At 38.1% G+C, this 14,519-nt stretch overlaps 2 protein-coding genes across 2 annotated transcripts in view; one reads left to right on the top strand and one right to left on the bottom strand.

The window, feature by feature from the left end:
* mv (lysosomal-trafficking regulator mauve) overlaps positions 1-941 on the bottom strand; it is an 80,975-nt gene extending 80,034 nt beyond the window's left edge. Inside the window, 1 exon segment of the mRNA XM_089732146.1 lies at positions 721-941. The gene's annotated coding sequence lies outside the window, so the exon portion shown is untranslated.
* Positions 942-3,213: 2,272 nt separating this feature from the next.
* Positions 3,214-7,898, top strand: LOC114247303 (sphingosine-1-phosphate phosphatase 2). Its single transcript, XM_028180233.2, has 4 exons — positions 3,214-3,886; positions 4,940-5,190; positions 6,117-6,289; positions 6,646-7,898. The coding sequence occupies exons 1-4, from the start codon at positions 3,457-3,459 to the stop codon at positions 7,061-7,063; spliced, it is 1,272 nt and encodes a 423-aa protein (XP_028036034.2). The 5' UTR covers positions 3,214-3,456; the 3' UTR covers positions 7,064-7,898.
* The last annotated feature ends 6,621 nt before the right edge of the window (positions 7,899-14,519 follow it).

The raw sequence follows: 14,519 nt of genomic DNA, 5'->3' as shown, positions 1-14,519 counted from the left end.
GCGGCTTGTCCTCCTATAAGTGCATTGTTCAATCCACCGATAATTGACTTAATTAATAATTATTTTTAAAATGATACTGTTAAATTAAGAGAGTGGAAAGTTTAATCTTGACTCAATCTCACTGGAAGGGCATTGTGTGAACCCACACAGATAGATACCACTTGCTTATTTCTGGATCTAAGCAGTAATACATTCTGATTTAAAGGAAGGAATAGCTGTGATCTTATATGATCGAGCCTTTCCCCTCATGTTTCAAGGCAGGTATCACCATTCACATTGTAATCTATAAGGACTCCAGTAACCACTTAGCATCAGGTGTGCCGTGAGCTCCTTCACATATCTATGCAATAAAGAAGGTAAATCAGTAGTACGCCAAAGTAAAATCTGTAAACTTTTTCAATTCTAATTTCAAATCCGTTTTTGGCTTATAAAAGTTAGTAAATGCAAAGAAGGAAACAAGTAACTGCCAATTATTCATAAAAAATACATAAATAATCCTTGTTAGGTTCCTGTTTTCATTAATTCTCTGTACTGATTTTTGTACAAAGCGCTTTCAAATTAGAAAATTATATTTTTTAGAATCTCAATATTTATTTACAATTTGTAAATCCTGTAACGTGATAATTAAGATAACATAGTATAGGTAGGGAGTAAACAATATTATAAATTAAAATATGTAAAATATACTTCTAATCGAAGATAAATTTTATTTCAACTTACATACAGTCGATACCCAGGTCTTTGAAACTTCCAATAATCGGTCTGTATAATATAATGTATAAATAACTTAATTGGTTAAAGGTTTGGTAAGATGCACAAAAACTAATTACTGAATTGTGGTTAAATACGATTGTTTTTATTTATTTGGTACGTTATAATTTCCGTTATCTTCTAGTGCTTTTCTGTTATGGTTTACTTTACGGTTCAACTACCTACACTTAACTTCAAAAGTTTTGACAATTTGACACTTTTGACACATTCCAGCTGAGCTCCGAGGGATACCAGCTGCTATTCTAAACAATCTTAATGGTCGTTCAAAATATTTAAAAGGTAGGACAACCGCTATGAAATACAACCGATCATTCGAACCGATGTCTCAAGATGTCTATGGGCTCAGGTGACGACTTAATGCCTTGTAATCTCTGAGCCCATCTAAGGCAATAAAATAATATCACAGCTTTTACAGTTATTTCATTGTTGGTTAATATAAATATTTAGGAGGCTGCATAAATGAATTATTATTAACGTTTCTTTCTATATTTATTTGATATTTTCTCTTTAACAGTTAATAATTGTTAATTGATCATATTCATTTAAAAGAACAAACATTTATGTAATAGTAGTAAAAAAAATTGGCTCGATGAATTTATTTACCTGGTTTTTCTCGAAACTATGTCTAGTTAATTATACCCATTTGTGTATTAGTAATTTAATGTTACTATTTGAAAACAGTTAAAAAAGTTTTTTTTTCGAATTTGTTCTTATTCATATTTTTTTTCATATTGGTATTAATATAATTTTATATTTTGCTGTAGCTAAGTTACGTATTGATGCTCTTACAAAATCTTTTGTATAGCTTAGCACAGAATCATGGTATCTGTTAGACGGTTAAATTTGAGGGGTCTGGGTTCTGTAGGTTGATGAGGGGCTCTTTAAAACACACTGCTTCATTATAATTATATTGTAAATACTTTATACACTATTACACCATTAAAATTATAAAACTCTTAGATGTTGCTCTACTCGTGTCTAGATGAGAAGTCATTGTCTTCACTGACGAGAAGACAATTAAGACGTATTTGTTTTAAACATTTAAAATAACTCCATTATTCGAAATCTGTAACCTTAATTGTGTCAAGTGTTGCCGGCCATTACTTTCACATTCACACTCCAACAGAATCAATACGAGGGTCACACAAGAGTTTATTATAAAATTTGAATTTAATTAAAATATTATGACCATGCTTTTGCGACACAACGCAACGGTGGATGCTACTAGGCTGCACTAAAAGTATCGGGAATGGAATATTTCCACTGTTCCTGTCATATTAAAATCTTTTTAATTGAAAACTTCTTGGTTTTAAAAATCGAATACCATTTATTTATTTAAAAAAAGATTCTCGGTCTTGTCACGAGGTTTTGTCAAACTTGTTTAGTCGTTGAGAAAATGGAATTGACTCGAGAAAATTCAAGAGCGATGATTTATTATGACTTTCGAAGTGGTTTAACACAAAAACAGTGTGTTGACCGGATGATTTCTGCATTTGGTGATGAAGCCCCATCCAAAACCACAATTTATCGCTGGTTTGCTGAGTTTCAACGTGGACGTGTCAAGCTCAGTGATGATCCCCGTCAAGGTCGTCCAAAAACTGCAGTCACCCAAGAAAACGTTGATGCTGTGCGTAAGCTGATTGAGGAAGATCGACATGTGACATACAGCGAAATTCAGGCAACTTTAGACATTGGCATGAGTCAAATACGAATCCTGGATATACGCGTACGAACCCGAAACAAAAAACCAGTCACGACTTTGGGTGCTCGAAAATGAGATAAAGCAACAAAAATTGTTCGTTCACGGAGTGTTGCAAAAAAAATGGTGGCCACGTTTGTCTCCAAAACCGGCCATGTTACGACTATTCCTCTTGAGAGACAAAGAACGGTTAATGCAGAATGGTTTGCTAGCATTTGTTTGCCACAGGTCGTTTCTGAACTCCGTAAAGAGAACTGCAACCGCCGTATCATCCTCCATCACGATAATGCGAGTTCTCACACCGCGCACAGAACAAAAGAGTTTTTAGAGCAAGAAAACATAGAATTATTAGACCATCCGCCGTACAGCCCCGACCTAAGCCTTAATGATTTCTATACTTTCCCTAAAATAAAGAATAAATTGCGTGGACAGAGATTTTCATCACCTGAAGAAGCTGTGGGCGCCTACAAAAGGGCCATTTTGGAGACCCCAAATTCCGAATGGAATGGTTGCTTCAATGATTGGTTCCATCGTATGGAAAAATGTGTAAAATTTCGCGGAGAATACTTCGAAAAGCAATAAATACATTTTTAAATAGTAATGTGTCACTTCGTTAATTCCCGAAATTTTCAGTGCCGCCCTCGTATTTCATATAATCTCATACAGATTAAGTGTATAATCTATGATGAAGTCCTTGATGTTATGTGTCAAATTGATTTGAATTTAATTAAAATATTATGACCATGCTTTTGCGACACAACGCGACGGTGCCGCGGTGGATGCTATTTCATAAAATCTCATACAGATTAAGTGTATAATCTATGATGAAGTCCTTGATATGTGTCAAATTGACATACTTATCTACTAAAAAACTTTTATTTTCGCTGTAATTTGGTTTCGTTTTTAAGGTTCGATGTGTTGCGTTATCGAATTTAGAGGTTTCAATCTTTTTTTAATTATTCAAATCTAGCGAATCAACTGTTATAATGTGGGAGAATACGATAAAATACTTAAAAGATCCATTATTAGTTATTAAAGTACAAAATTTTTTCGGCGTAACTTATAAATCTAACAGACAAATCAGTGATACGAAGAGCGAACAGTCTAAAGTGATAAATTCAGAGAGACTAGATCGCCTGAGAGAAGAATGCGATATCAAACAGCACAAGAGGATACCAAGCAACATATCTAACAGCTCACAGTCCTCTTACGACACTGATACCTCTGGAGAAACAACGACGAAAGACGATCTCGGGCTGTCAATCAATAACAAATTCTGGTACTACTTGTTTGTACTCGGAACTGAGTTAGGAGATGAGATATTCTACGCTACATTCATACCGTTTTGGTTTTGGAATATTGACGGCGCCGTAGGACGGCGTGTCGTATTGGTTTGGACTGTCGTTATGTACATAGGTACGTAATAGACAAATATAAATTAATGTAGACTTAAAACTTACGTTGCGTGCATACTAATTATCTTCTTAAACACGACTTTATTAGGTTGTATGCTGTCCACCAATGATAATAGAATTTTTGAAGAATGATGCTATAACTAATTATGTGTGTGATATCATCACATTAAGTAAAAAAGATAGATGTTTTAAAAATGCCAAGAAAAAATTAAGCCTTATTAAATATAATGCATAGGTTTGAAAATTATAGAATACATAACCTTTATTTATTATACATAACCTTTCAGAATTTTTTTACTTGTTATAAGCTATGTATACAATTAAAACTAATGTTATAGCTTAACATTACATTTATCATTTTCATTTTATTATCACCGCAGTTCAAATAATTTACAGTTTTCATGGTCAAGAATGCCTAACTAAGGTCTTAATAGTTGACATTTGAATATTGGGTTAATTAATTTAATGGTAAAATGGTAGTTAAAAGTAGGTTTAATTGTTCATACCTAATGCCCAAATTGGAACTACACAGAAAAAACGAATGGTAAAAGTTATTAAGTTTGATTCCCAAAGGGGTTAATAATTAGTTTCTTTTGATACTTTGTTTTTGTAACAATACTCTTGTAGGAATTTGCAGGGCTTACAAAATCTATTGCAGATTATCTATTGCAGTTAATAAATCCTTAAATAAAACGTGAAGTGGAGGTTTCTCTTGGGAACCTTTTTTAAATAAATAAGAAAGGTTTCTGGTTAAATGGTGTCATTATAATAATATCGACTTGTGAAATCATAAAAATCTCTGACCTTGTAACTTGTCAAATGTCAGCGCAATCAATTTTAAAAGAGCTTATACTGAATGGATATATAATATTAAACTCAAACATTATTGTTTTTCTAATATGCTTATATATTTTAAACTCTTTTTCATATAGCATTAGTTTTTAAAAGAATAATTCATAGACATTGTATGCTTATGTCCAGTAACATGTACAAAGCTGCTACCTAGCAACTATTCATATTAAAAATAATACAGTAAGTGTCTATCTCATTCCAGGACAAGGTTTTAAGGATATAATTCGATGGCCTCGCCCTGGTTACCCAGTAAAGAAGTTACAGCAGAAATGGGCTATAGAATACGGTATGCCCTCCACTCACGCCATGGTGGGAGTATGCATGCCATTCTCAGTCTTACTCTATACAATGGACAGGTATATTTACCCAGTCCACTGGGGGATACTGATAGCAGTGTCATGGTGTACCCTGATCTGTGTTAGTAGAGTATATCTGGGAATGCATAGTGTGTTGGTGAGTGTTCTTGATTTAATTGCAAATTGATTAATATTAACATACAACCTACCTGTAAATCAGATATTGCATTGCACTGGTTAAATTACCAAATTCCACTATATGCATCACTTTTGTAAGAACTTTATGACTTAAGATCAGGGTCAGCCCATAGCCAGACACCATTGTCTGTAATTCATAGTGAATTTGTAAAATACGAATTCGAGTACTGAACCTCAACTTGAAGAATTGCAATTTAAAAATTAATGTGGTGTTAGATGACAAAATGTTGGACACAGATGATGAAATTTTTTATTTTAAAAGATTCATGGTCTACGTGTCATGGAATAGATAATTCTGGAAATTCTCCTCAAAAAATGGTTTCTTCAATGGGGTCTGATGATTAATTGTTGATCTGGGGCTCTGTAGCGGGGAAGGTAATATTGATCTAAGTATGTACTTATGAACATAAAGTGTGTTAACACAAAGTAACATTAAAAATCAAGTAATAACCTTGTGTAATAAAGTAAAATTATCAAAATTGCTTATATCTATGATGTATTTCTACAACAATTTCAAATTTTTTTACTATTTGAATGCTCTTATTAATATGAAATATTTTGCTTAGAAAATTGCGAGAGTGTCATAAGGAGCCATAAGAAGCATTCACGGAGTTTTAAACTAACTTACTCTGATTGTAAACGAGCATCTCAGTATTCACTGGTGATAGGGTGTCTTGTAGGCTCACACAAGTGGGTACTGCAATCATGTCTATTCCAACAAGTTTTTTTTTTAATTTTTTTATTGCCTGAGCAGGCAGACGAGCATACGGCCCAGCTGATGGTAAGTGGTTACCGTCGCTCATGGACGTTAGCAATGCCAGGGACAGAGACAAGCCGCTGCCTACCGCTTAATACTAGTTACTAGTTGCTTAATTTAATTTACAGGATATTGCAGCAGGCTTGCTACTCGCTTCGTCTCTGCTATTCATCCTGATACCTGCAGTAGACCGGCTGGACGGTTTCCTCCTCACGTGGGAGTGTGCTCCAGTGTTGGTCATCACACTCTCAATACTTGTCATCGTGTTTCATCCTAATGCCGATAAATGGACACCAACTAGGTGAGAGCACAGGCCCTGGTGGCGTCACTGGTTATTACATGCCGCAGAAGGGCTCTCCTGCTAAAGGGTTTAGTCGACGATTAAACGCCTTGATTTTGTGTACAAAACGAAACAACAGAGGGAAGATTGTCTTCGAGAGGGTGATATTGTCCGGTAGACCGACGGGCGACTAGATTAGACGATGTATACCCGCGAACTCATCTTGTTATGATACAGGCTATAGTCTGTTTGTGTTCTGTTCTGTGACGGCTGACGCCTCACGCAAATACACAAAATGTGATCGCACGCGGGATACGTAACGCCGCGGCAACACGTCCCGTGTGGCGCAGTCCTATGTAACGCAAGTGTTGTTGCAGAGGCGACACGACCATGATCGTGAGCGTGTGCGCGGGCATCCTGACCGGCTCCTGGACCAACTACCGGCTGGGGAACATGACGGCCGACCACCGGGGCCCCCCCTACCGCATCATATGGCCCTCCGTGGAGATGCTGGGCTGCACCATCCTCAGGACGACGCTGGGCTTCTGCGGCGTGCTGGCCACCAGGGCCATCGGCAAGTCAGTGTCGTACGCCTTCATCTGCGCGCTGCTAGGCAAAGACAAGAACGAGTTGAGGAATTCTGAAGATAGCTTAGACAATAAGCACAAGGTGACAGTGGAGCTGTGCTACAAGTACTTCACGTACGCGATGGTGGGCTTCAACACCACGTTCGTGTTCCCCAACGTGTTCTCGCTGCTCAGCATCAACAGGCCCACCTACTACACCGAGGTCTAGGGACGCCCGTGCCAGCTCACACTTGCTCCAAGCTCTGCTTCGTTTGACAACCCTAATTCAGTTATATCCCATGGAAACTAATTCTGTGTTTACATGTGGGTATATAATTAAAGATAATTTTATATTTGAATACAAGATTCGGAATGTCCCACACTGCTAGCACTCAACTTGAGACTGGGTAAGGTTGATTGAGCTTTAAAATACTAACCATTCAATGTAAAATAATAATAAAAATAGAATTTAGCACAGACTCGAAGAGATAATACAGGATTCTAAAAAATAATTATTGAATTATAAAAAAAATAACAGTGTGCAAGTTTCTCTCGGTACTGAAATAATTATCATTTACTACTTCAGTATAAATGTTAAACAATATTTGCTTGCTGATCCAACGCGCTGGTGCGGGCGCTGACCCCCGCGATAGGACCTCCAAACTGTGCCTTACGTGTGATGTTGTGGAGCTCCCAGCGCCAGGCCCTCGGTCTCGTGCGATTAGCGGTAGGCAGCGGCTTGTCTCTGCTCCTGGCATTACTGAAGTCCATGGGCGACGGTAAACACTCACCATCAGGTGGGCCGTATGCTCGTCTGCCTAAAAGGGCAATAAAAAAAAATAAAAAAAACTCCGAGGGGACTGTCTATAAAATCTGATATACATTTAAATGTGATGAGCTGCTTTTAAAGTCCATTAAGTTGATGTGATATCAGCAATTCTCAGGTTACGTGAGATAGAGTTACGTGTTATCGTCTTTTTTAATAGAATGATGTTTTTCGTCTCGAATATATTTTTCTAACTCTGTTTAATAATAAACGGTGCAATAAATCTGAGAAAAACAAATATTTATATATTTTTACGCACCGGGGCTCGGGATAAATAAAACTTTTACCAAATCAAAATTCAATTTAACGCTTAGAACCTTAGGAACACTTTACAATTCGCACTTCACTTCTTCCGCTTCGCTTCAGGTGATTCATTCGCTGTTTCGCTTCGAGTAGAACCAATTATTACTAACTGCCTTCATGTCATCTCTGCAACGCTGTTATAGTCGACACAACAAGTCTACGGTTATCGAAAACATCCCCCATAGTACTAGTCGTTTCCATATGTGTTTCCGCTATTTGATAATAGGGGGCGTTACTTTTAGCGGCGTAACAATATTAGTATTTACTTAGCACATTTATTGATTAATAAAATATGAAAGAGTCATCAAAAAACAACATTACGCGAAAATGTGTAATGACGTCTTTACTTAAGGCATTATTAATAAATCATTTTGAATAAAAAACAGTAAATTATCTGCTAAATCTTAATAATTACCGCACGTCATACTACACTGTGCTATTGTAAATAAAAAATATATTTTTAGATGTATGTAATGGTTTAAGTTGTTTTTTATATTACGTACAGATTTTGACGTCAATGCTAGCTTCAACATAGGAAACTATGTTCGTTATTTAGGAGACATTATTTATATCAAGATGTGCCTTAGATGTGTTTTACCCTCATTTAATCACGAGGTGCGATGTATTACAACCCGCGAATCCTTAAGTGCAGACGACTGCAAGATAAGTGCAGGAGTGAGTGATATTCCCGTCCTTGACTAGAGTCAGCTTAAAAATGATTAAATACAAATATTGTTCCTTCGTGGCGGATGTCAGCTCGTACTTTTTCCCTACCTATTCACTGGTAGCTTTTTTTTTTTTTTTGGTCAGGAGGAAATCGCCGGACTTCCGCCCTTTTCTGGGGATACTGGGCGGGGTATGTCAGAATCGAACTGACTAAAACCTCCTGTCGCTCAACAACCAACGTCCAAACCTCGCATGAGACAGAACTCATGACAAGGCAAAGGGGGGAAAGTGAAGCGTTTAGTGCGGAGCACATCTCTCCCATCACCCTCCCCCTCGGGACGCCGGACTGGCGGTCGTCGGCGCCACGACCACCAGCCCTCTCGGTCGGCAGACTGTCCGAAGCCCGCCTAGATGGCGCCGGTTAGAGTGGGTACTGGTAGCTTAAGGGGCTATTCCAACTACGCCCGGTCGGGTAGGTGAGCTCACGGGCTCAACCTGAGAGAATTTGCTAACACTAGCCCTAGCAAGAGCAAGTGTTCTGGGGAACCTGCCAACGGATCGGAATCGCGACCTACTGAGTAGATTTGGCGAGAAACTCAGTGGACTGTGTCTGTGGCTGGGTTAGTTCGCTCGTCGAACTCTTCGTCGTAATCGACGATACTGAGGGCCTGTGTGCTTAGTGCGAGTTTCATAACGTTCTCGCTGGCGTAAAAGTGAAGCCAATTTTGCGAGGAAGGAACAGCGCCCCTAGCGGCAAACGTACGCAAACGATCCCATTCCATACAACTTTTACGCTATCGAGAACGTTAAAAAACTCGCACTAAGCACACTGTTTTTCTGTTTGATATCGTCCAGACCAAAGTAGACGGGCCTGCGCGGACACTCGGTTAACTTTGTTTAGTGGCTGTTCTTGGTGTTGTTCAAGATCTGTTTATTTACACGTCATTACACGTCATCAGACTGGAACTCGTCTCGAATTGTGATATTATTTGGGACCGACCCTCCGGCTCGGGATCACCCCTTATCCACGGTTTCCATAGTGCTACGTCATATCATTTATAAAGCAAAATTTGGAGAGTCTTGGAGATAAACAGCGGCTTCATAGAACCCTGGCATCCAATAGTTGCGGTAAATATCTACCATATCGAGGAGAGGCTATTTGGTTTAAGCGACATTTCGCTTAATACGCGACATTTGTCTTTCTAAAAAATTTTAATTGCCCTTTTAGGCAGACGAGCATACGGCCCACCTGATGGTAAGTGTTTACCGTCGCTCATGGACATCAGCAATGCCAGGGACAGAGCCAAGCCGCTGCCTACCATTATTTAAAGGTCCGTTTTTTTTGGTATTAGTATCAACAATACGATGATTTTAATTGAACTTCAATTAAGTTTCCCCCATTTAAATAGCTGAAGAAGTTTTTTTATAAATATTTTTCCGAATTTCAAACTTTATATGGCTGTCCTGTAAAAGTGTCGCTTAAACTACATAGTCTTTCACCCCTCGATGTGATCCGGTGTTCCGTAAACTCGCCTGACTTCGATGGCCACAAATCTCGGGCGCGGGAGCCAAGCATCACGGTCCGTTGTCGGTGTGCCGACCGTCACTGTAAACCAGCCCGAGTACAATGCTAAACTAAACCCGATAAGAAATATAATTCGAACGTAAACAAAATATATTTTATTCGGAATTTTGACGTTCCGAATAACGTGATCTAATTTCTTCTGGGATTTTCCAAACAACAAAAACAGTTTAATGATGCAACAAACTAGCCCTAATTTCCTCAGATTAACAATGATTGTCATTGTTCTTTGAATCGGCTATCAAAACAAAAACAGCAACGCACCGGGCTGTCAATTTTTCTGTTGTACTTGAAAATAACCTTGATTTGTATTCGTTAATGAAATTCTCGGATATCAACATCCGAAATAAGTCTTGGGAGACGCTTTTAAGGATTTGTACATTTAAATTGTTAACGAAAATAAACTTAAAATAATGACTCATACCACATAAATACAAACAATAACTATTAGAGTTTGTAACTATTCGTTATTAAAAGATCACCTTATTTGTGGAGAATTATTATAATTGATATTATGTTGTTAATTATTAAAACCTTCATGTAGTAATTTAATATACTAATGATTGATAACATCAATATTGAACACAGGTTTGCGAATTTATCCCACTTTTGCGGTTTCATATCGCGATTTTATGACTTCCGGAGAATCGGCAATGATCAAGAAGACAACTATTCGGGATGTCGGACATAATATTATAGTGACAATAATAACGCGAGATTAAACTTTAAATGTAGTTTTAATTACGTCTATGACTCGCGAAATGCGAAGATATTTTTTTTTTTTTATATACTATATCGTCAGTTTTATTATCAAAGCTGACTGGACATATGGTCCACTTTAGGGAGAGCTATCAACGTCAGAAATGCTAAGGGACCAACGTTCGAACGACACGTCATAGAAAACATCGGGGAGCAAGTTCATTCTAGAGCCGGACAATTCCCGGCAGCAAATATACAGACGCATCGGTCCCAGGTAGCACGATGTTAGTTGCTCGGGTATCGCACACCACGAAATGACCGTGATCCATTAATCGTAATACTTGTGGTCACTTCACTTATTCCGCATTTGAAACATTGCAATATCTCCTTCCAAATATAATTACAAAGTTTGTTCTACGCCGAAATTGATAATAAGGGTTAAAGTCAGCGCTACAGTCATAAGTTAAAACGCGATGTTTGTGGCGCCGGCCACGCACAGATATATTATTATGTTTTTTCCGTTTCATAGAGTAAGTAAGTCGATGATCGAACGGGCATTCCCAATCTCGGTGAGTCCGCGTTTCCCATGAGAGGCGCTCGCTTCGCAGTAAGGCTAGCGGTTCGCACAAAGGGGTTTTACAAAATATTTTCCTTAAGTTCTTAGAACGTATATAAATGTAAGTTATGTGTGTGTGTGTGTGTGTGTGTGTAAGGTCATAAACAAGTGTGGTCACTTTCGTTCAATTATTTGTATCTAATGTTAATTAAATATGTATAATAATATTATGGTTAAATGTGTTTAAACTCGGAACAGAAGCGTACCGCAGACTGACAGGACCTGTGTGCTTAGTGAGAGTTTTTTAAGGTTCTCGATAGCGTAAAAGTTAACTCTAATTTGTATGGAGTTGGAACGTTTGCCGCTAGGGGTGCTGTTCCGACTGCATACAAATTAGAGTTAACTTTTACACTATCGAGAACCTTAAAAAACTCGCACTAAGCACATTGGTGTTAGTGAAGGATAAACAGTTGCATCGGTGAGCCGGCAATGTTCATTGTTATTAATTGTAATTTGAACAGTTGTTCTTGTCTGGGACCTAACTGATAAGTTATCCGAGACGCTCGTGGGCATGCCGTGATACCATTATTGAACACGTTACCAGTTTTTATAACGGACCTAACAAGTTTTCCTGAAAGCGGCTCAGAAATATCGTCGTCTAAGAATATTCTAACGTGAAATATGTAAATTCATAATTAGTCGTGAAGGAGCACGCGGTGCAGTTAGCGCTCCGGCTTGGAGCAGAGCAGAGCCTTGTTGCTCACAATGTACGGACCGCTCTGAGCAAGTTTCCAAGTCGTCGAGATCGCATATCCCTATCTGGTCTTGTCCGACCACTCAACTGTTTATTGGTACGTCCAATAAACGGCTGATACTGCCTGTGAGAGAATGTTCAGGAATTGGCTCCGGTGTAACTGTGACAGCTTAATTTACTACATTTTGACATCTAGTCAACAAAAAATAATTCTTAGAGCATGGTCGTAGGGGTTTAAATTCTCTTTAAAGCCCCGAACCTTCAATAGACTTAGACCCCTGTCCTGGTGAAATTGTAAAGGCCTCCAGTGATCCTTCCTTCCTAAAAGAAAAAATCTAAAGACGGCCCTGATAATTTATCGGATACGAACTAAGATTTGATTGATGAGTAGGTACTCATTATTAATATTTGAATTGCGCTCTAAACTTGATTATATTACAACCCTAGTGATAAGATCAAAATGATGTAAAAAGTAAATGTTAAATTCCTTGATTGTAACAAGTATTAATTAAATATTGTAAAAAATACTTATTACAATACATTGGGATAATGTGTAATACCTAAAGGGCATTACCGCGGGCGATGTAACCACAAGAGCTTGCAACGCCAAGCAAATATTTCAATATTATGGTTCGATCTTGTTTTATTGTGTAATTTCATTAAGATCTTAAATGTATATTTTAAAATATAATACCTGTGATCAAGAACTGTAAAGTGTTGAAATTGTAAAACAAAATTGCTACATTATTGTAAGATTGAACTGTAAACTGTTGAGTTCATCACGTCTCGGGGAAACTCACAAAGTATGCGTCAAGAATATTTAGGTTAAATCAAGTATTACAATAAAATTGTATCTTGCAACTGTATTTTACGTATTTTTGTAAATAAAACTGTATTTATCTGGAATTTTTGTGTTATGTTCCGTCATTCCATTAATAATAATAGCTTTATTGATTGTTGGAATTCGTATGATGTTTTATTATTTTTTTTACTTTGTGATAACGTCGCACCGAACTAGTTGTATGATAAACATGAACTGCCATTAAATTATCTACACGCATCGGGATTGTTGTTTTATTTTACGGAAATGTTTATTTATCGTAGCTCTGTCGCAGCGTCGACCGACTGCGACGTGGCGTACAGGCGAGCACCGCATACTCTTCACGTCATTACGGATCCTCCCGACCCACTAACGGTGCTTTTAGGTACCTCAAGCACTGGTCATCGTTCTCGTCGAACCCGTCGCTTACGACTAAGGGCTCCACGAGTAAATTAACCCTCAGACACAGCCCACTGAGTTTCTCACCGGATATTTCTGATCCGATGGTAGATTTTGCGAAGCACGGCTCTTGCTAGGGTTCGTGTTAGCAACGTTGTTAGGTGTGAGCCCCGTGAGCTCACCTACTAGTTATGGTTACGCTGAAATAGCCTTTCATGGCTATCAGCTTGGGTAGGAAAAAAAACCTTGCTCTTTAAACGAGGATTGAATAAAACCCTGAGCGGTAATGCGGCGCCTCGATCGATACCTACTTATCAGCGACTACTCACCGCCGGGTGAGTTGTCACTGTTGTCAGTCTGCGAACACAAATCCAGTGACGACAAAACATCGCTCGCGGTTTCGTTTTACATTCGATGACGTGGACATACAACGCGACTAGCCGCCGACTTGTGATAGTATCAGAGGCCCGCAGCACCGCGTCTAGACGGAGCATAGGGCTGCCACGCGACGCACGGTCAGAAATTTCTAGAAACTATTCTTGTCTCTAAATTCTGACACCTATAAATATTTGTTAGAGGTGCTAACTGGTAACTGAACTATGCCGTAACTCGTGAAGTAGAATGTGCGAGCGCACACAGAACGTTAGTTAACCAAATTAAAACAAATTTTGATAAAATATATGTAATTTATTTTCATACAACAATACAAACACGGCAAGCAGCTTAGCCGCTGTATACAATGTATATTTTTATGATATTATTACACTTGTCACCCATATATTTATAATCATTACATAATACGTATTATTCGTTCGGTCTAACATTTTATTTTTGTATGTGAAAGGAACATGTTGTAATATTATTTAATGTGTTGTTTCCCTGTTCCATCTAACTTAGAGGTGGGATTCATATAATTTGGAAAGTACAGAGTATTTTGGTGACGTCGGCGAGGCTCGTGGCGACCCCCGAACCTGCGGTCCGTCGAGTCGGTTCTGTGAGAGAGCGCGCCGGATCCTATTGTCTTTATATAAATATTATTAACTAATAAATAAGGGGGTTTCGGTTTAATATAATTTTTGT

The sequence above is a fragment of the Bombyx mandarina genome, chromosome 12 (assembly GCF_030267445.1).
Source record: "Bombyx mandarina strain Sakado chromosome 12, ASM3026744v2".
NCBI classification, from domain to species: domain Eukaryota; kingdom Metazoa; phylum Arthropoda; class Insecta; order Lepidoptera; family Bombycidae; genus Bombyx; species Bombyx mandarina.
The sequence above is the reverse complement of the archived record's forward strand: the minus strand, read 5'-3'. Positions and strand labels throughout refer to the sequence as shown.

Excerpts from the sequence above, each read along its gene's own strand:
- LOC114247303 (XM_028180233.2), top strand. The coding sequence starts at position 3,457 with ATGTGGGAGAATACGATAAAATACTTAAAAGATCCATTATTAGTTATT. Across the intron at positions 3,887-4,939 it reads GACTGTCGTTATGTACATAG|GACAAGGTTTTAAGGATATA; the intron begins GTACGTAATAGA and ends ATCTCATTCCAG. Across the intron at positions 5,191-6,116 it reads TGGGAATGCATAGTGTGTTG|GATATTGCAGCAGGCTTGCT; the intron begins GTGAGTGTTCTT and ends TTTAATTTACAG.